This window comes from Brassica rapa, chromosome A10, assembly GCF_000309985.2.
Source record: "Brassica rapa cultivar Chiifu-401-42 chromosome A10, CAAS_Brap_v3.01, whole genome shotgun sequence".
In the NCBI taxonomy this organism is placed as follows: Eukaryota; Viridiplantae; Streptophyta; class Magnoliopsida; order Brassicales; family Brassicaceae; genus Brassica; species Brassica rapa.
Genome location: NC_024804.2, coordinates 9710768 through 9737514, shown reverse-complemented (window position 1 = coordinate 9737514; position 26747 = coordinate 9710768). Strand labels below are relative to the sequence as shown.

Genomic DNA, 26747 nt, shown 5'->3' with positions numbered 1-26747 from the left:
ATTTAAAATTAAAATTGAATAAAACATAAAATAAAACATAGTAGATAATATTCAAATTTAAATAAAACATTCAGAGTTTTTGGAAAGAAAAAAAAAACTACGGGTCTTGAATGTTCGGGAACGTCTCGATCGGGTACATCCTCTTCATCATCTCCATCATCTGCTCGTTCAGCCTCTTCTGGGTCTCATAGCCCGCCTGTTGAGCTGCCATCTGGGTCTCCAACGCAGATATCCGATCATCCTTGTCCTTCAGCTGAGCCGTAAGAACTTCTGGATCAACATACGCATGTGGTGCAGAAGAAGGAGCAGCCGACCGGGAGCGACGACCCAAACCGACCAAACGTCCCTTTTTCTTTGGAACCGACTGAAATATAAATAACCAAGTTTAGATAATTTAAATTGATGATAAAATAAAAATCAAGAAATAATTAAATTGAACTTTTTAAAAAAAAAAACTTACCGATTCAACGATTTCGTTGATTCGAACCCGAGACAAGTTGGTCGAGGCCGTCGAATCGTCATCATCGGTTTGAAGCTGAGACACTTCGTCATACACCTGAGTTTGGACCAGGTCGACCACGTCCCTCACAAGACCATCATCAATCTGGCCGGTCTTCTTGTTGGTATACGCCCTTTTCATAAGGGCGAGATCATCAACTGGGTGGCCTTCATTTTCTTCCGCCTTGAAAAAAAATAAATTAGACAAACATTAGAAATTTGAAAATGCAAAAAAAAATAAAATTCTGAAACTTAAATAATTGAAGAAAAAGCGGTTGAGCTTACCATGCGATCCGCCAGAGTGGCAATAGATTGAGCACCCAAGTTATGCTTGTAGATGCCCTTTCCTTTACGGTCGCTCCTGCGGTTGTTGGAGTTGGTGGAAGAAGTTTCTTTCGTCTCTTCTTTATCCCAATGCGCACACAACTCCTTCCAGACCGTGTCGTTCATCGACTTTGGGACCTTTTAATTTAAAAAAAAAAAGTTTAATAATTTTAAAAATAGTTTAATAAATTAAAAATTGTTAATAAATTAAAAACTACCTTGTTTACTTCCCACTTCTTCTTCCACTCGTACATCTGCTTCCCATAGTTGTCCATAACTTTATGGACAAAATGGTGATAGATAGAGAGCGTATCATCGGAATTCCAGTTGAATTCTTGCTGAAATAGTTTAAAAATAGTTTTTAAGCACAAAAATATAATAGTTTAATAATTACAAAAATCGTCGTTTTAATAAATAAAAAATAGTTTAATAATTAAAAAAATAGTTTAATAATTACAAAAATAAGTTTTAATAATATTTAAAATGTCTAATAAATATATAAATTAGTTTAATAATTACAAAAATAAGTTTTAATAATATTTAAAATGTCTAATAAATATAGAAAATAGTTTAATAATTACAAAAAATAGTTTTAACAATATAAAAAATATAATTTAAAAATTAGAATACTTACCGCAAACTGACGAAACCACAGATGCTGCTTCTCGACAGGGAAGTGAGTGAAAGTCGGATGTCCGCTGTCGAGGGCCGAGTACATCATACGGTTGATCCATGCGCTGATCCCGTTCCCGGATCGGTTGAACCTAATAAAAAAAATAAATTATTAATAAAAAAATAGTTTAAATAAAAAATAGTTTAAAAAATAAAAGTTTAAATTACCATGTTTGACCATGTCCATGTGGATACTCAGTGAGATAGGGAAGATGGTCACGACCGGGCTGTCGAACCAACTCCGCAACCCTCATCACTCCCGGAGGACCGGGTGCAGCAGCGGGACCAGGAGCGGGTGCAGCAGCGGGAGCGGGAGCAGCAGGAGCGAGTAATGGAGAGGGAGATGTATGGTATGAGCTGTGGGGCGAAACGGAATCCTGAACCTCTGGCCAAACGGAATATTCCGACGGAATACCGAGGAAGCAAAATTTTGTGTTTCCTCGGAATTGCCTCGGAAATGCCTCGGTATATTCCGAGGAATTCATTTTCCGTCGGAACGTCCGTCAGAATACCACTGTTTTGTTGTAGTGTTAAATTGATTAGTAGGGAATTGGGCCGATTAATTAGTTTTCGATTTTAGTCACCGAATTGCATCTCCTCGTCGCGAACAAGCTCTGAGTCGCGCCCAGGCGGCCGCCTAGTCAGCAGCCTTTTCAAACAGGGCATACATTAATTGAGTATGAAGAAAATCGTCGCGGGCCACATTATAAATGTGTTGGTGTTGGTTTTTTGCGTAAAAATATTTTGGGGTTTCTGGACAGTTTTGACAATAGAAATGGTACACTTCTAATTACCACCGATTATTTCTCAACTCCATTTTTATCCTCGGAATGGCTCTCCTATTCATCTCGTGGATGTTAACTATTTTCTATTGTTTTTAGTTTTATATTTTTAGTTTTTTGAATGGAAGATAGTGTGTCGTCCATTTGATTGAAAGATAGATGAGTGTTATGACAACGAAATCAAAGTTAGCAACAGACTTTGACATTAGTTATTATTTATAGAAATATCAAGTAAAAAGTTCGAACCATGTCAGAAAATGTTTAGGACTACGTAGAAGTGCCGATACAAACTCGCTAGAAGATTCTACCTATAATTATAATGCTATTGACATAGCTTGCTATATTATATATAGAGTTTAACCCATAAAGTACACATAACTTCAATGGTCGAGATTGTTTCAAACAGTAAGTCATGTATAGGTTCGGTATTATTTACAAAGATATGTAAATAACAGGTAACTTGAACGCTGGATATGAGTGAGGTGTGACGTTAGATTTAACTTGGCTCTTTAGAGAAAGAGTAAGGCAGGACGTTCCCTGTTAACATGCGACCTTTCCCTTACAGTTCGAGCCAACCAAGTAAATAAGGAACTTACATGAATAATAACAATTACTTTGTACACCTCTTGTCTAGAGACATGACAACATCTAATGTACCTGTAAACAGAAGCTTTAAGCTAAGAGCACTAACTGTGCTAATTGCAATCTCCTAAAACTGCATCAAAGAGGAAATAGACCTGACAACTTTTTTTATATAAAAATAAAAATGTGAACATGCTTTTATAACCAAACATACAAAACCCCAAAAGAAAGTGACAAAACGATGATGCAAAGAATGCAACTAAACAAGTAAAAAAAAAAATCCAAGGGATTGTGTCATCTGATAATGCCCCCTCACTTGATAAAAAACCAGAGACCTTCCCCTCAAGGGGTTGAAGAAAAAGAAACATATGACATGAAAACAAATGTAGTAGAGTATTATGATAGTTCGATGAACCTTTTGTCCCCAAAACCACCTGAAAACGACTCCTCCTACTCACCTCCGGCCAAAGTCTCACCGGCGTCTCTTTCCAGTTTCATTATCTACCCCCCAAAACTCATCATCCCCCCCCCCCCCATCCATGACTCAATGCTGACCCCAGTAATGCTGATGATGCAAATGAAACTGATGATGATGTGACTCTCGGCTGTTGCAGCTCTACCCTTTCCCAGACTCAAACCCACCCAGAGATGCATGCAGACTTTACTGTAAAAGAAAAACAAAACGAAAGGCACAGAGAAAAGAGCCCTTCAAACAGAAATGGCACGGGTGATGGCATGCTTTGCCCATTCAGCTGCTTCTTTGATTGTGTGATCATCAGATGACAAACACTCGTTTAAGAACTCTTTGCTCGACACTGACTGTTGTATCAAACCACCCACATGACTCCCTAGTGTATCCGCTAAATCCCCTAACACCCCAATCGCTGTCTTCATCACCACCTCGTCCCTGTCACACAAGCCATTTTATCCACAAAATTAAACAACTTTTTATATTTTCGCAAAACTAATCTATAATTCCGATTGGGTTTAAAAGAACAAAGAAAACTTACATGTCTTTCTCCATGTATATACTGTCCAGAAACTGGAGAATATGGGGTGCGTAAGGAATTAGGAGCTGTGTTTTCGGAGAGTTCTTGAACCCTTGGAATATGCCTGAATAAGCTTCGAGTATTCCATTTCTCAATGAGTTCGTGTACTCTGTCATTTCATCATCAGCTCCAGACGCGTGAGCTGATAGTTCTGCTGCGCTCTGAAGCATCGGCATTGAATAGTTGATGTACTTCTCGAAGTTTTCCCCAATAGCCAGTGCTATGTCACCAAAACAGGAGAAAATCGGCGGCTTTACTGATCGGTGCAACTGGTTGCTCGACAAATCCTTCAGAAGCTGCGTCATAATCCCATCGCAGTAAGGTAAAATCTTGTCCTCCAATGCCCTGCAGATGTCCCCAATAACGCCCACAGTAACAGCACACACTTGGTATTCTTCAAAGTTTTGAAGACCCATTTCCAAATACTTGTAAAACTCAGGCATGTACTTGGCGAAATCAGGACCTGCTGCATAAGCAAGAGCGCCAATGGCGAGCATGGCTTCTTCATGTGCAGTTGCACTTCTACAGCCAAAAACCCTCAGGAAAAGTCCCATCATTTGATCTGCATGCTGCATGAAAACATACTTGGTCGGTTCAGATCCTAATTTCTGTATGATGACCTGCAAGCATCCACATAACAGTCCCTGAAGCTCGTTTTGTTTCTCCCTCTCGTCTGAAGAAAGCTTCTCCCCTTCCAAAGTATTGTGGAGCTCGAGCATTATCACAGGTACTAATTGCAGAACCATGGTTGATGTTTCATCAGTCGAACACCTGACAACTTCGTTCAATGCCTCGTACGCTGCAGTTCGCAAGCGTGATTCAGTTGCATCCTCTCTGTGTGCAACAGCTAGAAGGGACTGAATAATTTCCTGGAAGAAGGGTGTTAATGGAGAGTTGGGACCAATATCCTCATAGCCTTGAGCCAGAAAATATAGAGCCCCACAAGCCTTTTCTGCAACATTAGGTGCATCTTTCATTGTCTGGATCAATACTGTGATAATTTGCTGACAGTTTGCCTGAGTAATTATGGGTGTCTCGATTGTTGAACCATGCAGGAACTCAAACATCCGACCAAGAGTCCATGCGGTTGTGTCTTTCACATGGTTGCTTGGGTCCTTTGTTAAAGCATTGAGCATAAATGTTAACGCCGCGTTAACAATTGTCATCAGCTTATCTGGTGAAGGGCCCTCCAAAATGGAACCAAAAGCATATGTTGCAGCTTCCCGCTCTCTCCAATCAGGCTTTGATATTTTCTCTTCGATGAACGGCATAACATGAGGTACAATGTCATCTCCAACTGCCCTAGCAACCAAACCGAGGCATGTCCCACCAGCCATTGCAATATTCCAAGCCCCTTCATCCAAATCCTGATCTTCTTCTTGCTTAAGCAGAGTTTCCAACAGTAGGGGCACAAGCGCAGGGAGGGCCTGCTTAGTGAAATAGAAACATGGAACATCGGAATCCCCAGTGAACTCACCACCATACTCTTCTAAGATGTCAATCTCCTCATCACATATAGAGCTCCAGAATTCAATCGCTTGTAGAGCGACAGACTCGTCATCTTCTCTAACAGCCTTAGCTGTGATGTTGAATATATCTTGCATATAATGCGCCAACTTCTCATAGTATGTGGAAGCGATGGATACCAAACACTCAAAAGCAGCCTGTCTAATTTTCACCTCAGGGGAAAGAGTTGCTTCACACACGACTCTCATGATATAATCACGCTCCATGTCGTTGTTGAAATTTGCTTGGGCGAAACCCAGAGCCATGTATAAAGCGCGGGTTGCTGCAAGTCTGACATCGTTATTTCCTTCAGCAGAATTCATACCCTGAACAACCGCTGTGAGAATCTTGTTTACATGCTCCTGTTCTACAACATCAGGAGACACTTCTTCACAGAGGTATCCAAGAGTCTCCAAAGTGGCTTGCTTGACATGAGCTGGTAACTGGTGAATGTTGGAGAGAAGAGATCCGACAAGCTCAGGCCACTGGTTCTGGGGCAACTCAATACCTGCAACCTTAGCAATGACCTGAGAGGCAGTTGAACGAACATCAGGAACAGGGGAGGAAAGTGTCTTCAACAAGAAGGCTCTGATCTGTGTCTTTGTTGCCATGTCAAGAGAGAGCCATCTCTGGACAAGCTCATACTTCCTGTGCTGTTCCTTAGCATCGAGAGCATTTTTAAGGACTAAACCGGCAAGTTTCCTGCTATCTACTGGCTTCTCATCATTGGCAAGCTCTCCAGCAAGTGAGAGCAAAAAACCAGCAAGGTTTTGACTCTGAAACAGTTTGAGATTTTCTTCAGCGTGCTTACGAACAGTTCCATCAATCGACTGAGCGTTTAAGAGCAACTGGGTGACCTCCATTGCCACAAGTTTGTCTGCAAAAGAAAAAACAAAAAAAAAGTCAGAAACCAAAGACTAAGACGCTAAAACACAAAACAAAAGAGAAAAGGTAGCAACTTTGATAAAAATCAGTAAAACTAAGACGCCAAAGAACAGATCAAGGTGAAAGCCAACAACAGTGACAGAAGTCATCCCTAGAAGTCAGCATACGATCTACAGCAAACTAGCCTAAAATTGCAAGGCATAACACCATGGATCATGAAAAGATGCGCAGTTAAAAGACTATACAAGTTGATTCAAAATAGTGAGACCCACAGATCCGAAGACGCAATCGAATTCAAAATTGAATATTCAGCAGACTAAGAAAGGAGAACGGCCAAATCAAACTAGTTTACTTGAATAGATATAAAATTGAAACGAGTTCAAATCCTAAAGATCTGGGTAAATCGAAACAGTGAGGTTGGGTGAATCATAGGGAATCGGAGGATGGATCTAACTGAAGCAGGTTCGATAGATGGAAGCGAAGAGGCTTTACCTAGAATCTCGACGGCGGCGGCGGCGATCGGAGACTGAAACCCTAGAAGAAAGGTATGGAGAGAGAGCGATAGAGAGAGAAAACAGTTTCCAGCGAAAAAGGGAAGAGAGAGAAAGAGAGGTCGTAAGCGAAGCAAGTTATCGGATAGCTTTCATATAGGGCGCTTATTCTGTACTTCGCGTGTTGCGTGGTCCTTATCTGACCCTCACATCAACGGTCCAGATTGTTTTAGATTTATCTTTCTTTTTTTTTCTCTTTGGAAGCTGGTGAACCAAAAAAAAAATACATTATAAGGACATTTATATTAATTTAATAAGTGGTAATTATTTTACAGTATGATTACAAGAGCTGAAAAACATGAAGGGGGCCACAAGCCAGATAGATAATTATATTAAACTTTTTCAAGTTTGCTGTCATACTAGAAAAAAACTTTATTGGGCTTATTTATATTTGATCTCTACTTGGTTAAGTATATTATTAACCAATCAAACCACTCACCGCTTACTGTTTGCAATGCATATAGCGCGTGAAGAAGCCAAAGACTCTTGCTCAAACAGAAGCATCGCAAGACTTTAGTTTCTGAGTTTCAGCACTTGATTCATATATAGAATGCTCAGTCTTACGAATTTATAATGCCAAGACTCATCATGTACAACATACACAGAGATTAAAAAGGTTTTTATCCCAAAAAGAATGCTCAGTGTTTATATACACACATAAGAACCGAGACAAGTGGGCTACATAGACTTATGGTCCAAAGCTAGACCTTGTAAACAACAATGCCGAACCATTCACACACCTAAGTACAAGCAACCTACTGTCTATATACGTACCACACACAAGCTTAGACAAATCAAACATCTCCTGCGGAATCTGCTTTCTAACTTCCCCAATCACGTTCCCAGGCGACTCTATACGATCAGCCATGTTCATCGTCACTTCGATCTCTCCAGAGACGAGTTTCACTACAGGAAGACTCGACGGAAACTCCTTGAAGGGCACCACCTTTTTCCATTTCTTGGTTCCTAGCTTCTCTACTAGGCCTTCTTCAGCGTTTGGTTCTCCCATCGAGAACTTACTGATGTTCTTTTTCTCTTCTTTGAGGTAAAGTCTTTTTCCGGCTACTAGTCTGAACTGAGAGAGCGTTTGTAATTTGCCTCTGGCTCCGGTTTTGTCGTGTGGCCAGTCTTTGCTGGTTATGGCCGTGAAGCCTATGTCAGAGGTGAATGATAGCAAAGTGTTGTTGGAATCTTCTGAAGCTCGGTTTATTGTTAAATAAACATTGCCTATTAGAGCACGTGTAGAAGGCTGACGCAGAGTTAGACCAATGTGCTTTCCGGTTGAGTACAACAGACGCCATCTTCCCGGTAACAGCTCCAACCAACACTGTGTTTAACCAAGAGATCCAAAACCAAAGTTCACAAATTAAAGTACTATAAATAGAAAAAGTTAAGGAAGCATGAGATTTTTTTTTTAAACTCGTACATTTGGTTTTGGACATGGGTTTAGCATCTCCATTAGTTCAATGAAGCGGGCAAGTCTTTGGCGCTGCATAAGATTTGTATTATTCCAATTTGGCCTTTAAGAGTGAGTAAAGGTTCAAACTTCTTAGAACTTGTAGAAAAACCATCTCATATACATTACCTGAGGCATGCGGTAAATGTATTCTTCTGATATCCTTACAGCGGTTGATCCAAGACCCCATCTGATGATATCCATTGATGGGGCAACACGCCATCTTGGTCCACATAGAAAGGGATGCTTAAGAGCATCCAAGCAACTGCACCAAACCCCCCAACAGATTTTACTTTTTACCCCAGCTAAGACCTCCACAAATTGGTAACAGTAATGTTAGAATGTTACCTTATCCTTTTAGAAGGTCTGGTAGCAATCAATGAAGATAGAAGGTGCCAACCTGCTCCCCAGTTTCTATCAAGTATCTGAGAACAAACAAGAGGTGTGATGATAAACAACTCATTAAACTCACAGCAGATGAGAGGTACAAAATAAAACTTGGTTGAGGACTTACTTGAACTCCAGTATTTCCAGATTCTGAGTTTGTATTGAGCGTCGTCACAAAGAACTCCCGTAGAGAAGAAGGATCATTCCTCTAGATATTACATTTACAAGAATGTTTAAACATTTTTTTATAAACATTAAACTCATCTATGGATTATTCAAATGATTACCTTTGCCAGGAAAGACTTTAGTTTGGAAAAGATTAATGGATCCATCAGTTCTTGGAGTACCATTTTAGCCATCATGAATCCAACACATCTTTGACCGTGAAAATTAAATATCAAAATTAATCTGAGTAATGTAAACAAAAACAGAAATGATGATTAGATCTCAAAATATTACCTCATGTCAAATGCTATCATCATCTGTCTTCTGTCCATGGTACTGTAAGCGTTGCTACTGCTTGGACCATCCCCATAAAAGTCGGCAGCATTTCCCAGAATCCCTACCTACACTTGCGAAATATTAATTGACTTATCTTCATCATAATCGAAATTGATTGAAAGCATAATAATACTAACTTTGATATGTCTATCCACAGGGCTAATGTGCACATTCTCCAATCTCAGTTCTGTGTGAGCAAGACCATGGCTGTGCAAGTAATTGACCTTTCAAGACCAAAAACACACATGTTAACCAAATCAATGACATGATGACCAAAAGAAAGAACTATTCTGCTTGTTATGAAGGGGACACAATAATACATACTCCGATTAAAAGATCTCTCATTAATATACGGATGAGTCTTAGCTGCCTTGAAACTGCAGGTCCTCCAGTTGTATCATCCCCTACTCTTCTAAAGGATTCTTCATCTAGCGCAAGTGTAGCTTCTAACGTTGGAAGCCAATCAGATTGCTGAAGCCAGTGCCTAATCGAGAAACTCCCATGGCACTGCAAGAAGAGAGAGAGAGAGAGAGATACATATTAATTATATGGTGGAAACCTATGAAGTATATAATATACAGAAGAACATACCCCGTGTACGAGGGTAAATGAGTAGGGATCATCGCTCCTCAAGCTATTAGAGATATAACCGTGAACTTGCATTGAGTAAGAATGGTACAGAAGCCTACGACGAACTAGCTTCTTCAATACCTGCAAAGTAGTAAGAGTGAGCAGAGATACAAGAAGCTAGTAAGTGATTTTGATTTAAAAGGAAACAACGAACTTCAATGGCTCTTCTTCCCCTTCTTTGAGCATGAGTTGTATTCAGTTTCCGAAGAACAACTCCTTGGTTAAACAAAGGGCTGTGGAATATAAAGCACCACACACAGATGAAGCCCCTGAAATTTTGTTTATCTTGCAACCTTGTAATACAATGAAGTAAGAAACTGACCTATCTGGAACCTGAACTACAGCTTCAAACACAAGCTCATCCGCCTGTAAGAAAGTAAACTCAATTAGCAACATAAGTAAAATATAATAAAGAAACACGACCAATCAAATTGGTTAAATGTGTATTTACCCGACCGCCATGACCGATGCTAACACGATCAAGAATCTTGAAATCATTCCACTTGAACTGCATCACATGTGCTGATTCATCCTCCACAGAGACAGAGGAGCTACCATTCCCAACATCCTCCTCCATCTCCACATTAGAAGATGAACAACGGAGTCTCACAGGTTTAGCACGATACGAAGAGTTTGTGGGATGACATAAACTACGGTTACGTTTCAGACCAATGCTTGAGTTTCTAGCAGATTGCAAAATTTCCAAACTTCGAAGGCTTGGAGTCGATGAAACACCACAAAGAGCCATCCGACACTAACCCGCTACATAAAATCAATGCAATGTTCAGAAAGTTTCCAAATTTAGCAAGTAATTTCCAATCATTACACAATTAATCGTATTGCAAAATCTTACCGGTAAGAGGAACCGACCAAACACAGAGAAAAAACAGAGAGAGGGAGAGATCGGTCTGAAGATGGACGACACGCAACTTCTTCACCTTCGAGAAAAGGATTAAATTTCACAAATTTAAAGAAATGAAGAAAAAAACGAAAGTGGTATAAAAGGACAGAGAAGCTCGTGAGAGTTGCGTGATGAAGTACGCCTGAGGCATCGCGCCTCGAGGTCGACTCGCGTCTACGTCTGCCCCCGTTTGATTTTCTCTACAAAAATATCTCTCACATTGGGCCTGAATCAGCGTAATGGGGCTTTAGAGGACAACCTTTACTGGGTCTCATTTGGGTTTCATAATGACGTGGCGATCGCTGATTGGATGGATGACGGAGTATGAAAATAACCCACCCAACTAATGCTGGGAATATGAATCATTATCCGCGGGCCATCCGCAGGCCCCGTCCGTTTGATCCGCGGCAGGACGAATGCGGATCGAGTAATTTGAAAATTTTGGTTTGCGGATGCAGGTGCGGATTGAGTGATTTTTATGCGGAGCGAGTGCGGGTCAGCTAAAATTCGACTGCGGGTATCCGTCAACCCGTAAAAATAAAAAAAAAGGATTTTTTTGAAAAAATATTAATTTTAAACAAAAAATTTAAAAATTATTTAATTTTAATTATAAATAGAAAATTATTATTATTTTTAATAAAAAAATATTTTAAATATTAAATTTTATTATTATTTTTAATAAAACATATTTAAAATATTAAATATTATTATTATTTTTATAAAAATATTTAAATTTACTATTATTATTATCCGCGGTTCTAGCAGATCACCTGTAGGTTTAAAGCAGAGCGAGTACGGGTTTCATATTTTCTTCTCACGGGTCAAGCGAATCAAATTTTTTGAGTAAAAAAATCAGCCAATCCGCGGATTTGCGGGTAGAGCAGGTTTGACCCGCAATTCAGCTCTACATCCAACCACTAAAACTTTACCGAACCGGCTTCCGATCTCAAGTACACATTAAGACATAATTACATCTTCTCAAAAATCCATTTGCTTTCTTCTGTTCCTTTTTTTGTGCCCTCTTTCTTTTATCATTTCGTAAATTAAGAAAATAATAAAACATTAGATAAAAAAAAAAGGTTCTTTCAAAGTCTATTTTTTGTTGCTTTTTGATATTTGAGTCACTGAAAAAGAAAAAAAAAAGAACCTAAAAAAGGAAAAGGTCTTGCAGAGTTAGCTATACAGAAATGGGATATAAGAAATGACTAAGCTACAAACCTCTCTAGTCTTTCTTTCTACCTACAAAAACAAAAAAACTTGGAGCTTCTATAGATAACTGAAGAAGTGCCTTATTAGAGTATCGGAAAAAAAGCGGTGTCGCTGTAAAGGTTCTATTTCATCAGCTTTTTAAGCTCCCTGAGTTTGTCCTATTCAAGCGTGGAGTGCAGCATGTTCTTGTGTCAGTAGTAGTCAGCTTCTTGGCTTCTTCTTCTTCTCAAGTGTAAAAGAGCAGCTCCAACAAAGTTTTCTCTAATTCATGAATTTCCTGCAGTTGGCAGATTTGCATAGGCATGGCACTTTGAATTCATCCGGCTCATCTGGATCAAACAAATAATCATATCTGCCAAACACATACACACCAACCAACCATGTCAGTCATATTTAGTAAATGAATCAAAATGCGTTTAACTGTGTAAAGAGAGTAGTGATGTGTATATTATACGTTAACTCCTCCCCAGTAGGTACGGTGGCCTTGGCAATCAGTACAATCCGACTTTCATCATCTCCTACGCTCATTATCCTTGCATAGCAATTTGGCATACACTGTGGTGCATCACACCAAAACACAACACACCAATTAGTGTTTTTAGACTCTAAGACTCTCTGTTCATTGAATGTACTTGATTGATTTGCTTACCGAATGATTTATTAGTCTAGCGATATTCCCTTTTTCTGTAGCATCCACCACTACTTCCTCACTTATCTTAAACAGCTGCAACATATTCAAAACAAACATAAAGGTTTCAGAAATCTATACTCAAAAACTCATGTTAAGACTGTAGCAAGAGAATGCAACTTACATAGCAATCCTTCCCTTCCCTACGATATCTTGCTTCCCTTAAGTCTGCAATGATTCCTCTCACTTGCTCCCCGCGGTATTCGAGAACCTAAACAGAAAAATACATTTCAACACTTCACACAACAGATGCAAGGAAAGGAAGAGGTACTGTTATGTTCAGATGGCTCTCAGCCTACCATTTCTCCTTCTTGAATATTTCTTCTAGCGAAAAGACCCCATCCATGTATTCCCGATCGACCAAAGCACACCCGATCCATTTCAGTCCTCTGTCACAAGACATGAAACTCGTGACTCGATGCTAATACAACAAGATACATGTACATAATCTCTTTCAAACTTATGTTAAAGCTTTACCTGCAAGTGGTGAAGCCGTTCCCTGAACGAGGAAAATGATTTGGGTTCTTCTGCCACATGCTACACAAATTATATTTAACCAAAAAAAAGCTTCAGTCTCAAGGCATGCATTTTGCTTATTAGCAGCACTACAGAAAGCATAATTCTTACCCTGAATGCATTCAGAGTTTGGATGGCTGCTGAAGGATGATGACGTGGTCCTCCTGTATGGTGAGGAATACCTTCTTCTTCACTCCTCTGTACAATCACAATCACAAGCACGCACACACACATAATGGATCAGCTCACTGAACAAACCTATGCATAAAGAGTTTTCCAAAGATTTACCTTCTTGCTATTAACCTTTCTTTTAAAAACTCGACAACGAGCACAAGAAAATGGATCAACTGGTACAGCCTCCTCTGGAGGGGGCTCTTCAACTTCTTCTCTGTTTGCTAAAATAAGCCTCGAACCTGTACTCTTCTTGTTCTGAGCAAGATTTTTGGCAGAGAAGACCCCTGAAGGCGTTTGTATTATTAGCACAGTATCTGGATTCGGCTCCCTACAACCAAAAAAAAAAATTAAACAACACAGAAACACCAAACTTATAAATCCAAAATCAGATTGCAACGACATTGCAGCATAATATATATAAGACCATTTATTTACCTGTGAAAAGCACAGTACGACACCATCTTTGTGATCTGTCGACCATTTTTCACCAAGCAGTGCAACTACATTCAAAAATGTGCATATATTATTACCAAACAAACTTATAGTATCTTAGAGAATTAAACGCAGGAGTCAGATACAGTAAAGAAGTTGTTACCTCCATTCTATAGCCAGCTCGGGAAGCACACATGGCATGATAATAAGTAGAGCACTTGCAACATTGAGTGCATGACCCATGTATTTGCTTGCATATCACACAAATCTGGATTTCATTAAAAAAAAGGAGAATAGTTTCTTGCTTTTTAGTTTTGCACATAGGATAGGAACAAGTTACCATCAAATGATAGCAAAAAGGTATATAGTACCTTCACAAAATTACTTGATGGAATACTCAAAATCCCCAACGCTGGTTCCATTTTTTCATCACTCGCAAAACATACTTCAGGCTGAAACCAAGCACATGTCACGTGAACCCACAGTGTCTCCACATCAGTTGCCTTCAGTGCACCTCCTATTGATCAGCACACAAAAATTGGCGAAAAAGTTAGTTGACAGGCAACAATGCTACAAATTCTCTTTTTAAGTAATATGCATAGGTGCCACTAGTTGTAACAGTAAACTAAGAAGACCGTGTTAAGTATGCGTGAACAAATAAGAAACGACATGCCTTTTACAGGACAGAGGCAGCACTCTCGTTTGATCTCAGGTGTCTCGCAGGCTTTGCAGACCCATGATGTGAAGTCACGAACGTTCCTCGTTCCATAGCATTCCTGATGCACAGCAATCTGACATCTGAGAAAAGAGACAGAAGACATCATTTTCAATGGTATTAGATCATGTTTCACAATTCCTATAATTTCCATCTAATATAACAAGAAAACAACTATAATATATGATTTTAATGAAAAGCTTAGAGCAACTATGCATTTGCATTTTAGAACAGTACCTGTTGCAGATAATGATCTTGTTGTAATCCCAATCTTCAACCCATCTGCATACTGCACATCGCTCCGTTGTCCACTTCACGTTGACCGGCTCATACTTCTCTGCCAATGATGAAAGAACAAGCCAACATTAACAACGCATAACGAAAGCATAAACCTTTTGCTAAGTTCTGAGATCCGAATTGCTTAATACCTCTAAGAAAGGAAAGCAACCTCTGCTTTCTCTGCTTTATAGAAGGTCGTTTAGGAGGTTTTGCTGCAGTAGCATTTGCGTGGAACTCTGCTAATTTCATCATCTGCAGAGTGAAGGAATATATGGCAGTCAAACTTTTATGTAATTGAAAGGACAAGTGCAAAAGAAAAAGAGGAAAATTTGCACAAACCCATTCTTCTAGAGGCAGTTTGGAGCTTTTAACTTTAACACTAGTCTTCCAATTTTTTGCTTTTGAACCAGTATGCCTTTCCCATTCACTAAGTGCTTTCCTTTCAGGTCCACAAGACCCACACTTACATACCACTCTGTAAATATACCAAAAATGGAGTAAGAATACTCTCTCTAAATCATTCAACATAGATAGGCTAAAGTTCTGGAGAAATTAAGGTCAGACGGTGTAAACTTACAAATGAAGGCTTGGAAAATAAATGCCTTCAACTCCGGTGCATACAACAATAACCTTGTCAGGAAGCACCATGGGGGAAGAACTGTTTTTGCCAGTTCTACCACCAGAAAACTCTCAACTTTAGAATTTGGTAATTCAATTGTTGTAAGAATTTAAAAAGTTGCAAGTAAATAGACCTACTTGGATTTTGAGTCTTGTTTCTCTGAATCTGATAGATCAAAGTTAAATTTTGCTCTGCATGTTGGACAATAGTAATCTGTTTCCCCCAAGTCCTTCAGGTTATTCCAAATGAGATCTGATGTCAGCACAAGCAAGCAGCAGGGAACAAGATAACCTTGATAAAGAGCAACAACATGGACATGTACCTTAAAATGCTTATGTGATATCTGATCACACACTGCATGAATCCAGATTTTACAACCATCACAACGCACCTGATTCACCGTTATGTAATCAATCAGTAAGATTGCAAGAAGAAAACATTAGGTGATTCTTGACTACAATAGTATTAACATGATTTGTATTGTATTTTTACCCAGCGCTGACTATCAGAATGATTCCATGTCTTTGTGCATATACCACAAACCTGTTTTGGTTTTGTCAACTGCAACAATAATTAGTTTTGAGCTCACTGAACTGAAACTGAATCAAGAAGGAGAATATAAGAAACTTTACGTACCCTTGAACAAGGTTTACACAATAACTGATCTCCGGGAAGCAGAGCTTTCATTTTCTTTGCCATCTTAAAAGAGAGGACCATTCCGCATCCTACACATGCTCTTGGATTTCTATATTTCTTCAACATGTCCTGCAAACAAATAAAGGAATAAGCTATACATGCTCGAAAAGGGAACCCCAAGAAAAGAGAAACTTGCCTGGCTTGGAGCAACGTGATCAAGATATTGGCTCGAGCCTGCAGCTTCTTGAATCCATCCGTAGACAGAATCATCAAACGGCTGGTTACCAGCGGCCATGTGGATATCCTGCATCAACTTCTCTGTGAATCCTTGGTCTGCCAAAAGAGCTTCTTCAAGTGCCATCTGAAAATCACCAGGGTTGCATCCACGCAGCTCGGACTGTTCTTGAAACCTAAGTAAGAAAGTAACTATTAAGCAAAATATCCACATGCAAACAAACAACATCTTTTTTGTAAGATCATAAGCGACGACACACCTGTCTACATAATCCACAAATGGGAAGATCATGCCCCTTCTAACCCATGCATAGTCCTGTTACATAAACTCAAGTTAATAACAATCATAGAAGAAGAAGAAGAGAATATACACATTACCCTTTCATTCTCTGTCCCGGAGTGACCGAAGAACATGACACATGCAGCATCAGGTATACAAGACCGCAAAACAAGCTCCGGGGCTTGCGTCATTGGATCGATGATAATAGCTGGCCAAAAGGGTTCGTTCTTCCCAGATTTACCCCAAACCAAATCACCAGCGTAAAAATCCTCAGGCCCATAAACACCTTCTTTCTTAGGACGTGCCTCCTCAAGCGTACTAGTGCGAGAGCTGCTCATATGCTTCCTCATGTCATTACTATACCTCACCATCTCTCCATCCTCATCATCATCATCATGACAGGGTGCACTACTATTATACTTATGGTTCCTAGGAATGAACTTAGGTTTGACTCTCTCCTTCCTGCATTCTTCAACCTCTTCCTCTCGCTCTTCATCGCCACTATCTTTCCTCCAATTCTCGAGAACCGAGTCGTTAAACCGAGAAGGAAGCACCTGAACTCTCCCCCTCGACGTCCTCACAAGCGGTGGCCGAGAAACACCAGCCGTCCGATCCCTTCCACGGCCGGGATCAATAACTATCCTCTTAGACTTAGAGTCAGGCTCAACGGGAGAAGAGACTTCCTTGCACCACAAAGCAGAGAACCCATTATTCCCGTTGAGTTTCCCCGGAACTATCCCGGCGCCTATCTCTCCGAGAAGACTGAGAGGGTAATAGTTGTAACTCACCTTTCTCTTCTTCTTCCCACGAGGAGCCTCCTCCTCCTCATTACTACGTCGTTTCAAACTCGGCATTCGTTTCAGTTTCCGTTTGATAATCATTCTTCTTTGATTCCCCCTTTCACGAAACCCTAATCTCGCCTCCAAAGTTCGTTGATTGAACTAACACTTATCAAACAGAGATTCACCCACTGCCGCAGATCGCATTCAATTGCAGATGAATTGATTTTTCTTGGCTCAAGAGATCTGTTCTCGATTAAAAAAAAAATCCTAACTTTATCTTTCTCTCTCTAGAAACTATAAGGAACCCAGAAGAAAACAAGAATGCGTTGGTTCCTTTTTATTTGATTTGGATAAGGATATTAAACGGAATGCTGAATCGAAATACGAAAGATGAAAGACGAAAGCTTTTTCTTTTTTTTTTTTGGCTCGGTGAGGAACTTTTAGAGAGAGAGAGAGCGTGACAGAGTTGTTAAGAGAGAGAAGACGACGACGACGAAGGGCAGAGAAGAAAATACTAAAAGATAAAAAAAATATATATACTATAAGAGAGATTGGTTTCGGACTTGAGACGTGTGCACATTACCGGCGAATCATGTAATTAGGCTAACTTGCGCGATTATGCCTTCCTTCCCTTCCTTGGCTCGTTTTCTTGTCTTCTGGTTTATTAGAGTTTTTAGACCGATTCTCTCTTCGTGTTTTTCTTTTCTTTTTATGTTTGGTGTTTCATCCGTTTTCTTTCAACTAAAACCTGTGTGTTCTTTTTATTTGATGTTTTTTTATTAGAACCTGTAACAATCTCCAACAACTATGGAACTGGAACTGGAACTGAAACTGGAAGTTACATGGTACGGTATTTAACTATACTGTACTCGCGAGCTCTTGTTTTGTCATAAAACTCAGTAACCTTTTTTATTTCTTTTTAAGTAAACTCCTCGTTTTCTTTTACAAGATTTTTTTTATATATAAAAAGTCAAACTTTTTTTTTGCTGGTATGCTTTTCCTCGAACTCGTTACTCAACTTTGTTTTTTTAGTAGGTGTTTTTGTTGTTGTTTATTGGGTTTCAAACGAGTTGGTGGAGAGAATCCAAGTCTTTTGGATCCAATTCGATGGATGATCTAAATCGGCCGGATGTGTAATTGTTCCGTTGCCCGATTGTTCTGGGTATTTTAGTATTGTTGATTACTACTCCCTTTGTTCCTGAAAATATGATTTTTGCAGAATTTTGATGTTCCAATATATAAGATGTTTTCATTTTTCTAAGTAACTTTTACTTTATTAAAAACTGTGTATCCAATCATATTTTAATAGTATACTAGATTTTGACCCGCGCAACCGCGCAGGTGTTTGTTTTTACTTTTTTTATACATAAATTATTATTTTTAAACATTAGTGGTATATTTTTTTAACATTAATCATATACTTAAATGTTTATATAACTATTTTAAATATAATAATATTATATTTTACATGTTATAATAAATCATTTGATTAAAACCGTATGTATTTTTACTTCTTATTATATATTTATCTTATTGTATTTGCATTTAGTTATTAAACAAATTAATATATTCATGAAAAAACATATTTGAAAATATTTTGTATTTAATTTATGCTAAATTCTGACCCGTGTTTCAAAGCTGTATTTCTTTTTACTAATATTTTTTAAGTTTATTCAATTTAGATAATATATTATTGTATATACAAAAGTCTAAAATATCTTACTTTTTAGACATGTATTATAAGGTTTGTTAATTTTAAGCCGTTCTATCATCATATTATATTTTTAAAATAAATAATTTATATTTATGAAAATAAAATTTATAAATTTATCAATTGAATATACTTTTATCATATTTATTTAAGTATAATAATTGTATTTTAACATGATCATGACATAAAGTGGATAAAATAGGATATAATTTATTTATTTTTTATTTTATAAACGATAACTTAAAATACATTAAATTATTGTTAAAATACTTTTACACAGATTTATTAGAATTTAAAATGAAAATATATTATGATTAAAGTAGTTACAAAGATTTTATATTATAAAGAAATACATGTTAATTTTTATACATGTATTATATATTTTGCTTAATCCATCTTACCAACATATTAGATTTTATTTTTGAACATAATTTTTTTATACTTATGAAAATAAAATTTATAAATTTAATACAGTTTTATTATACTTAGCTCAATATAATAATTTTCTTTTAATATGATTGATTATTGTTATATAATATATAAAATATTACAGAATTTTTTATTTTTTATTTTATAAACGATTACTGAATTTATTAATGTATAATAATATTTCAAACTAATTTCGAAATTAGTGAAAAATATTTAAATATAATTTCGAAAATGAAGATCCTGTAAAGATCTTTTAAAACAGATTTGTTAGATTTTTAAAATAAATATATTTATATTTAAAATAAAAAGGATATCAAAAGATATTATGATAAAAGTATTTTAAAAATTCTATGTATTATTAGTCTTAATAAAATACATTTAATAAAATTTCTAAGTGATGGTCCAAATTAAAAAAAATCACACATGAAAAAAGTCATGACTTCTCTTTTAATATATAAGATTTTGTAATTGGTTGAATACCATTAATTTATAGTTTTAATGATATTTTTTAGACAAAAAGTAGTTTTCTTAATATATACTAGATTTTGACCCGTGCAACCGTACGGGTGTTTGTTTTCACTTTTCTATACATAAATTATTGTTTTAGAATATAAGTGGTATATATTTTTAATGTTAATCATATACTTAAATATTTATATAACTATTTCAGATAAAATAATGTTATAATTTACATGTTAAACTTTATGTATTTGCCACTTCTTATTATATATTTATCTTATTGTATTTGCATTTAGTTATTAAGCAAATTAATATATTCATGAGAAAATATATTTAAAAAATATTTTGTATTTAATTTATGCTAAATTCTGACTCGTATTTCAAAACTGGATTTCTTTTTACCAATATTTTTATGCTTATTCATTTTAGATAATTTATTATTGTATATATAAAAGTGTAAGATATGTTAATTTTTAGACATGTATTATATAATTTGTTAATTTTAAGTCGTTCTATCATCATATTATATTTTAAATAAATAGTTTATATTTATGAAAATAAAATTTATAAATTTATCAATTGAATATAATTTTATCGTATTTATTTTAGTATAATAATTATATTTAACATGATCATGAGTATAAAAGTAGATAAAATAGGATATAATTTATTTATTTTCATTTCTAAACGATAACTTAAAATACATTAAGTTATTGTTTAAATATTACACAGATTTATTAGAATTTTTAAAATATAAAATATAATATATAAATATATATTATATTTAAAATGAAAATATATTATGATTAAAGTAGTTACAAAGATTTTATATTATTAACTTTAAAGAAATACATGTTAATTTTTATACATGTATTATATAGTTTGATAATGTTAACCCATCTTACCAACATATTAGATTTTATTTTTGAACATAAAATATTTTATAATTGCGAAAATAAAATATATAAATTTATAAATTTAATACAATTTTATTATATTTAGATTAATATAATAATTTTAATTTAATATGATTGATTATGATTATATAATAACTAAAATATTATAGATTTTTTATTTTTCATTTTATATAACTGAATATATTAATGTATAATAATATTTTAAACTAATTTCGAAATTAGTGAAAATATTTAAATATAATTTCAAAAATGAAGATCTTGTAAAAATCTTTTTAAACAGATTTGTTAGAATTTTAAAATAAATATATTTATATTTAAAATGAAAAGATATCAAAAGATACTATGATTAAAATATTTTAAAAGTTATATTTATTATTAGTCTGAATTAAAATATAGTATGAATTTCTATGAATAGGTCCATTAGGTCCATTTTTTTAAAAATCACACATGAATCAAGGTTGTGACTTCTGTTTTAATATATAAGATGTTTGTACCTAAAAATCTTATATTTAGGAACAGAGGGAGTATATTTTAATTAAAAAAACATTCGTTGGATGATTTGTGTGAAAAAAAACACTGGGGTTATGAATCTAACTACAGAGTAAAAACTAGTATGAGTAGTTTGAAAACGCCAAAAGAATGTTTTATTTTTGATAGTGATCACATGTCATGTGTTCACAGCATTTGTTATCTACTGCATATTTAGTATAAGCTCCATCCAAAACGCAGTAACACCAAAGGGAGTTAGTTATTGAGCAAGAAACATGTGCCATTGGTAAAGAAAAGAAGAGACACCAGTAAATGAGTGGTTGAGAAAAAAAAACTATGAGTGGTTGAAATCACTTTGGGGATCCGTTCCAATTGTCTTGTTGATTTTTCTCTTATAAGAGCATCTCCAAAAGAAACTCTATAACTCTAAATATAGAGTTTTTTGCTCTCCAAAGAGAAACTTCAAAACTTCAAATTTGAAGTTTTGAAGAGTGAAACTCCAAATATAGAGTTTCATTTTTCAAAACTTCAAATTTGAAGTTTCATCTTTTTATTTGCATTTTGGTCCTTACAATTATACATAATATTTATAATTCTTAAATATATTTTTGTTTATTGTTTTAATCTTTAAAACTTTTATATCTCATATATATTTCAAATTTGGTTTATAAATTTAAGTTTTACACATGAAATTAAATAAAAATTTTAAAACAAGATTTATAATATTTTAAAACTAGGATTAAACAACAAAAATATTACAAAAAACCATAATAAAAACTTATTAAAAAGTTTATTAGTGTAAGATTTTTTAATTAATATTTCTGTAATATTTATATATATATATAAATATATATATATACTAGTTATTTATAGAAGTTTTAAGAATTTACATTAACTATGACAAATATAAGGACCATAGTGTAAAATATAAATAGTTTTGAAGTTAGGTTTAAAGTTTTACTTTTGAAGAAGAACACATTGAAACTTCAAATATAGAGTTTTGGAAACTTCAAAATAGAGTTCCTTTTTGGAGATGCTCTAAGTTCAAATCGAATTCTAATTTGCAAGAGGATTATTAAACGAACTAGAACAAAATTTCTCTAAAACTAAATTCAATAACTATCTGATTGGTGAGATGGCAAAAAAAAACTATATGATTGGTGTTCCTTTATGATAAAAACGAATAGAATGAAAATGCATATTCTCTGAAACCTGTAAATAAGAAAGGAGTTAAATCTAACTTGTTGCGGTGCTTACAAGCAAAGAAACATCAAATTACTTTTTACTTCACATTATCTAATAAATAATCCCTTATATATTAAAAGAGAAACATTGTAATAAATACATTCACACTATAACGGACACGTGTCAGATTCACAGTGATTTGATAATAAATATGCTAACGCGTTCACACTATATTCATAAATGTGTTCACACTATGTATTTTGCGTTTTTAAATATAAAACTCACATACATTGTTCCAATAAAACTCTGGATTTTTCGGTTCAAATAAAAATAGATAACGAATCAAAAGCCAAACTATATATATATATATATATATATATATATATATATATTACTTTTATTGTTTACAGATAAAGTTGAGCAAAATATTCATAAATTTTGATTCGAATCGTTATCCGTTTTGATTTGAACCAAATAATTTAGATATCTGTAACTCTACGAAACAAATCAAATACTAAAATTCAATGACCAAACAAAAAGCAAATCACAAATACCAATAATTTTAGGAACATATATCTAATTTGATCTGCTATATGAATATATATACACATATGTAAAGAATTATATATATATACATATATATATATATATATATATGTTATGAATTAAATTAAATATATTAGGTACTAAAATTTAAAAAGTTAAATAATGTTTTATTTTCGTAATAAAATGTTATTATTAAAATTTTCAATTATTTTAAAATTTTATTTTATTTACGGATCAAATCGATATTCTTTAAAATTCTAAAACATTTCAGATATCCGAATCACCGAATATCTAGGTGGCTAAAGATTGAATCGGCACGAATGCTTCCAAATACCTATATATTCGATTTGGCCTCACCCCTATTTACGGATACAATTTTATTTCTTTATATGAAAAATGACTAATGTCAAAGCCTTTTTTATTTTAATTTAAATTTAATTTTATTATTTTGAACAAAAATGTCATTTCATATTAATTAACAATATCTTTATATATTTGTCAACTATTTTTATATACTTTTTACATACACATACAACAACTGAAATATCTAATTCTTTTGAAAATTGATATATTTTTTCTTATTGCTTCTTTCACTACCGACAAATTGTAGTAAAATGATTTGTCTTAATAATTTTCTTTTCTTTTTCATTAAATATTATCTGTTTAGAAACTATAATATGAAACTATTGGTTCGACATGACAACTATCTAAAATGCATAACATGAAAATAAACAAATAATATTAATTTTTGGTTTTTACCGGAAAAAAACAAAAAAAAATCAAACATTTTAACCGAATAAACTAAAATGAATATTAATTTAAAATAATAGTTATATTTTAGAAGATTAAAAACCAAAAAAAAAAAACTTAAAACCGAACCAATATCCAGATTAAACAGATTTAATGTCTTTTTATTAAAAATATCGAAACTAATAATCACATCCCGCGCAAGGCGCGGGTTATTACCTAGTTATATAGAATTATAGATACATATATATCTACACATCTAACCACCATTACATGACTTATGTAGCTACAATTTTCTTTCCTTAAAAAACTTATTTAGAGAACTCCTTAAAAAAAAGAAACAAAAACTAATTTGAATGCTTATATAACATTTTATGATTATACATATATTTATATAACAAAACAAAACTAGTTTCTAAGGAGATGGATCTTGTCTCCTTATTCTTCCTTTTGCTCACTCCCATCACCATTTTATTTGAAACCATTCTACTTCCTCTCCTCTGTTTTCGCAAACCTTCCTCGGATCCTTGGTTGGCTATCCGCAAGAGCTTTCCTACAAGCATACTGACACCAAACAAAACAAGTTACTTTGAGTTAAAAAAAAAGATTAGTTCTCAATTAGTTAGAGGTCCTTACAACGTTTATTTTTTATAGGATGTTCAAGTGTTTTGTTTTGTATACCTTGATTTTGCGCCCGAAATTTCGCCTGCTCTTCTTGTTCCTGTATCGGGATAGCTTCTCACGTCGATCCTCCGAAGTACAACTCACAATAATCCTATCTAATGGAGATGGAACAAGACCAGTCCCGAGTTTCTGCTCATCAAGAAGATACACACAAATCAGACTATTCATATTCATCTAGACTCTAAAAAAGATTTAACAAAATAAAGGTTCACAAAATCGTTCGAACCTGTATGTCACCTTCACTAAAGGCTCTTCGCATCCCATAATCAGAACTAAAATCTAGCTGAGCAAAATCAGGAAAGTTCTGAATCACAACAGCCTCCTGCTGTGCCTGTGACCAATCCATAGAGCTCAAATTCCCCGAGCTTACGCTCTTCTGCATATCCTGCTTCTCATCTATGGCCGTCACCACAGAGACGTTCTTGATGTCTAACACATCAGAGACGTTCTTGACATCTAACACATCAGAGATGTTCTTGATGTCTAGCACATCAGAGAACGTAGACTCCATAGCTGACTTCATCATGAGATCTTGCTCACATTCATAGAAAGCTTTATCAAGAAGCTGCTGACCACTTTGTAACGACCCGAGATCGAGATCAGGAAGCTCACAAAGCCCTTGGGAAGAGTCTTCACCGCAAGAGATCATGGTTAAGGCAGCTGAGAGTGGATCAACGGCTAAGATTGGTTCTTCAAGAATTGGATCAGGAGCTTTGAACAGATCTCCTTCTTCTCCGATATCATACTCATGCATGTTTGATGACTCAGCAAAAGCGTTGTTCTGGAGAAAGTCACAATCACAAAGTAACATCAGAATCAAAGACCACAACACAAAACAGAACAGAACATAGTTCGAGACATTGAGACAGTAAAGTACGGATCTTTTTGTAAGTGGAAAGGGTATAGCGAATCTTTTAGTGGAGCCAATGAAACAAACCCATTTCTTTGTTAAGGGTTAAAGAACAAGTCTTGAGGAACACGGAATCTCTCATGTTCCAGATATTGTGGAATCTCATGTGAAAAAGAAACAACTCTCATAAAAAAAAGGTTTCTTTGGTTTTCCCGAGAAAACTACTCTTTTTTTTATCTCTCACGGGCAAAAGAAAGAACTGGCTTTTTGCTGCACAAGAAGATTCTGTTTTATCAAAAAGATTCTCTTTTTTCTTCTGTCCAAAGAACAAAAAAAAAGACCTAATTTTTTTCCTACTCAACTTTCTCAGCAGTAGCCAAAACACACTTGTGGTCAGGTCAGCAGAACAAAAATATCTCATCAAGTGGCCACACAGCCACTTAACAGTTCACACCACAAGTTTTTTTTCTTTTTTTTTTTGTCTCTGGAAAATTCAACTTCACTAGTAGACAAATTTGCTTTTCTCATCTTCTTAACACTTCAAAAGAGAGGAAGAAAGAAAGTTGATTACATCAGAAAGACCAACCCCTATCAGAATCTTCTGAGGAAAACACAAAATCTATAAATCAACTAAATAAAAAGAATAGTCATCACAAGTGAAAATGAAAATGAAAAATGGAGAATCAAAATTCTAACCATTTCAGCATCTGAGAGCTTGTATGGTTTGAAGAGGTCTTCAAATTGTTGAATATCTGGAGAACAGTTTTGCATGTAACGGAGCATTAACCCTGAATCTGCATACATTTTGTGTTCTTGCACTTTTGTTAGAGAAAGTTTTGGAAATAGGAAATGGGGATTTCAGAGAAGAGTAGGAAAAGGTGAACATAAGAAAGCAGAGCCCAAAGGTGAAATTATTGAGAGGAAACCCGGAGAGAAAAAGTTTGGTACTTTGCTCTCCTCTTGCCCTTTTATTGACAGAGAGAGGCTTATTGCATTTATATTTGTATATTGGTGGCATTGTGGATACACTAGAGTTAAAAAAAGCCCACTACAATTATTTTATTGAAAATAATTTTATTTTTATTTTTCAGCATAATACAAAACAAACAAAAATGTGTCCACAGAACATATAAATGTCTTTTGTTTAATGTTGTAATCTGCATTACTTTTAAGTTATAACTGTTAACCATAGAGAAAAAGTTCTGACTTGTTCAGCAATAAACAACTGTTTATGGAACGCTTTCATTGTTTTCATCAATACATTTTACATTGTCTCAGTTCATTTTTGTCTCGTGTCTAATGAGGAATGAAAATCCATTGGACTACCGCAAATATTTTTTTTTATATAAATTAAATATTAAATATTCAACCCAAATCAGGAATAGGTTCCAATTACAAACTGATTCGAATAAAACCGCAAGAAACTTAATTTTTCTAAACTA

General features: G+C 35.1%; 4 protein-coding genes across 7 annotated transcripts; all 4 read right to left on the bottom strand.

Moving 5' to 3' along the window:
* Window positions 1-3008: 3008 nt before the first annotated feature.
* On the bottom strand, window positions 3009-7353 carry LOC103844822 (importin subunit beta-1). Its single transcript, XM_009121643.3, has 5 exons — window positions 7289-7353; window positions 7123-7138; window positions 6791-6938; window positions 3869-6290; window positions 3009-3765 (listed from the first exon to the last, which is right to left on the bottom strand). The coding sequence occupies exons 1-5, from the start codon at window positions 7351-7353 to the stop codon at window positions 3567-3569; spliced, it is 2850 nt and encodes a 949-aa protein (XP_009119891.3). The 3' UTR covers window positions 3009-3566.
* Window positions 7354-7397: 44 nt separating this feature from the next.
* Window positions 7398-10941, bottom strand: LOC103844821 (probable plastid-lipid-associated protein 14, chloroplastic). Its single transcript, XM_009121642.3, has 14 exons — window positions 10677-10941; window positions 10275-10585; window positions 10146-10189; window positions 9978-10056; window positions 9785-9904; window positions 9518-9700; window positions 9331-9417; window positions 9152-9258; window positions 8980-9067; window positions 8820-8900; window positions 8654-8730; window positions 8435-8570; window positions 8276-8338; window positions 7398-8176 (listed from the first exon to the last, which is right to left on the bottom strand). The coding sequence occupies exons 2-14, from the start codon at window positions 10569-10571 to the stop codon at window positions 7538-7540; spliced, it is 2001 nt and encodes a 666-aa protein (XP_009119890.1). The 5' UTR covers window positions 10572-10585; window positions 10677-10941; the 3' UTR covers window positions 7398-7537.
* An 826-nt stretch (window positions 10942-11767) lies between these two features.
* LOC103844819 (histone-lysine N-methyltransferase ATX5) lies at window positions 11768-18517 on the bottom strand. 2 transcript variants are annotated; one of them, XM_009121641.3, is made up of 23 exons: window positions 16605-18517; window positions 16487-16542; window positions 16189-16402; window positions 15993-16121; window positions 15849-15899; window positions 15679-15747; window positions 15494-15585; window positions 15315-15410; window positions 15077-15212; window positions 14887-14989; window positions 14696-14795; window positions 14417-14541; window positions 14115-14260; window positions 13907-14011; window positions 13747-13811; window positions 13426-13639; window positions 13249-13335; window positions 13099-13158; window positions 12921-13010; window positions 12746-12832; window positions 12583-12657; window positions 12388-12488; window positions 11768-12285 (listed from the first exon to the last, which is right to left on the bottom strand). In XM_009121641.3, the coding sequence occupies exons 1-23, from the start codon at window positions 17385-17387 to the stop codon at window positions 12195-12197; spliced, it is 3075 nt and encodes a 1024-aa protein (XP_009119889.1). In that variant the 5' UTR covers window positions 17388-18517; the 3' UTR covers window positions 11768-12194. The 2 variants fall into 2 exon arrangements, with proteins under 2 accessions (XP_009119889.1, XP_009119888.1); XM_009121640.3 differs by having other exon boundaries at window positions 15849-15917; window positions 16605-18515.
* Window positions 18518-23997: 5480 nt separating this feature from the next.
* Window positions 23998-26297, bottom strand: LOC103844818 (putative zinc finger protein CONSTANS-LIKE 11). 3 transcript variants are annotated; one of them, XM_009121637.3, is made up of 4 exons: window positions 26002-26297; window positions 24682-25236; window positions 24453-24584; window positions 23998-24335 (listed from the first exon to the last, which is right to left on the bottom strand). In XM_009121637.3, the coding sequence occupies exons 1-4, from the start codon at window positions 26107-26109 to the stop codon at window positions 24258-24260; spliced, it is 873 nt and encodes a 290-aa protein (XP_009119885.1). In that variant the 5' UTR covers window positions 26110-26297; the 3' UTR covers window positions 23998-24257. The 3 variants fall into 3 exon arrangements, with proteins under 3 accessions (XP_009119885.1, XP_009119887.1, XP_009119886.1); XM_009121639.3 differs by lacking the exon at window positions 26002-26297 and adding an exon at window positions 25393-25668; XM_009121638.3 differs by lacking the exon at window positions 26002-26297 and adding an exon at window positions 25333-25667.
* Between the last annotated feature and the right edge of the window lie 450 nt (window positions 26298-26747).

Excerpts from the sequence above, each read along its gene's own strand:
- LOC103844822 (XM_009121643.3), bottom strand. The coding sequence starts at position 7,353 with ATGCTTCTGTTTGAGCAAGAGTCTTTGGCTTCTTCACGCGCTATATGC. Across the intron at positions 6,291-6,790 it reads CGCCGCCGTCGAGATTCTAG|ACAAACTTGTGGCAATGGAG; the intron begins GTAAAGCCTCTT and ends TTTCTTTTGCAG. Across the intron at positions 3,766-3,868 it reads ATATACATGGAGAAAGACAT|GGACGAGGTGGTGATGAAGA; the intron begins GTAAGTTTTCTT and ends CTTGTGTGACAG.
- LOC103844821 (XM_009121642.3), bottom strand. The coding sequence starts at position 10,571 with ATGGCTCTTTGTGGTGTTTCATCGACTCCAAGCCTTCGAAGTTTGGAA. Across the intron at positions 9,905-9,977 it reads GGGGAAGAAGAGCCATTGAA|GTATTGAAGAAGCTAGTTCG; the intron begins GTTCGTTGTTTC and ends ACTACTTTGCAG. Across the intron at positions 8,177-8,275 it reads ACCCATGTCCAAAACCAAAT|TGTTGGTTGGAGCTGTTACC; the intron begins GTACGAGTTTAA and ends GGTTAAACACAG.
- LOC103844819 (XM_009121640.3), bottom strand. The coding sequence starts at position 17,387 with ATGATTATCAAACGGAAACTGAAACGAATGCCGAGTTTGAAACGACGT. Across the intron at positions 15,586-15,678 it reads TATCACATAAGCATTTTAAG|GACTTGGGGGAAACAGATTA; the intron begins GTACATGTCCAT and ends AATAACCTGAAG. Across the intron at positions 14,542-14,695 it reads AAGATCATTATCTGCAACAG|ATGTCAGATTGCTGTGCATC; the intron begins GTACTGTTCTAA and ends CTCTTTTCTCAG.
- LOC103844818 (XM_009121637.3), bottom strand. The coding sequence starts at position 26,109 with ATGTATGCAGATTCAGGGTTAATGCTCCGTTACATGCAAAACTGTTCT. Across the intron at positions 24,585-24,681 it reads TTAGTGAAGGTGACATACAG|AAACTCGGGACTGGTCTTGT; the intron begins GTTCGAACGATT and ends CTTGATGAGCAG. Across the intron at positions 24,336-24,452 it reads ATTTCGGGCGCAAAATCAAG|TATGCTTGTAGGAAAGCTCT; the intron begins GTATACAAAACA and ends GTTTGGTGTCAG.